This window comes from Capsicum annuum, chromosome 6 (genome assembly GCF_002878395.1).
Source record: "Capsicum annuum cultivar UCD-10X-F1 chromosome 6, UCD10Xv1.1, whole genome shotgun sequence".
Taxonomy (NCBI): domain Eukaryota; kingdom Viridiplantae; phylum Streptophyta; class Magnoliopsida; order Solanales; family Solanaceae; genus Capsicum; species Capsicum annuum.
Genome location: NC_061116.1, coordinates 211918549 through 211919599, shown reverse-complemented (window position 1 = coordinate 211919599; position 1051 = coordinate 211918549). Strand labels below are relative to the sequence as shown.

The window sequence follows — 1051 nt, the reverse complement described above, 5'->3', positions numbered from 1 at the left end:
AAGGTGAAAATTGAAGAGAGGTAGCGTATACCCAATTGACGCGATTGGACGTGTCACAGTTTTTTTGAGATGTAATAAATGCTCAACTGTTCACATCTGTCCCTTTGATTATATAGTGTTTTTAATAGACTGTATATGAGATCGATTATATCCTATCTATTCAATAAAGAATAAAAGAAATAGACCGGACACATAATATATGCAATACTGTAAAAAGGCCGATAATAGACGAAGAGTTAAGTTGATAAATTTGGCATTAATCTGACAACTGAAGGGTAATCAAAATACATACACTGTCATGACTTACAAAAACACAAATTCATACAAGACTAACTACAATTTGTTGTTGTTACAAGTGGTTCTCTTGTGCCCGGGTCTCTTACACAATGAACACTTGTTCCTCCTCTTTGACTTGAAAGTCTCGCCCACGCCCTTAACACATTTTTTTTTCTTCCTTCCGGGCTTAGTGATCACGAGTGGTGGGATAATATTCACGTCTAGCAATTCTTGTGGCACACGCCATTCGGACTTCAAAGGGACAACATTAATTGATTCTGAATATGCAAGGAGGTACTCTTCCACTTTATACAGGGGCGAAGAGTAATCATAGACTCTTAAACCATAATCATCACCGTGGTTCAATCGCAAAGCGGCCATCGCGTGATCGCAAGGTATTTTGACCAGGTCAAACTTCCTATACAAACAAGACTTTTCCAGTAGGTCGACTTTGGCCGTAGAACCACTTCTAAACACAGTGTATTGCCTCTCATCCCCGCTTATATTTTCTACATAGAAGGAGTCGCCTTCGCTCATATTATCTTTTAAGATCTTTTCGGGGGCGAGAACAAATTTGTTATCCTTATATTTGAGGATGTAGGCTGCTTCTCCCTAAATATTTCACCAAACCTCTTGGCAATAGAAGTGAATATGGATGCCACGGGGTACTCTCTTTCGACAATCAACATAGCGTTCACCGACTCGATAATATTTATGGTCATTACGTCAAACCTGTTGCCGGGAAAATATGCCCTGCTCTATTTTTCAAAACCAA

The 1051-nt window shown here is 39.2% G+C and overlaps 1 protein-coding gene across 1 annotated transcript; it reads right to left on the bottom strand.

Annotated features, from left to right (window-relative positions):
* Positions 1-333: 333 nt before the first annotated feature.
* Positions 334-813, bottom strand: LOC107848816. Its single transcript, XM_016693550.1, has one exon. It carries the CDS (start codon positions 811-813, stop codon positions 334-336), a length of 480 nt encoding a protein of 159 aa, XP_016549036.1.
* Positions 814-1051: the final 238 nt, after the last annotated feature.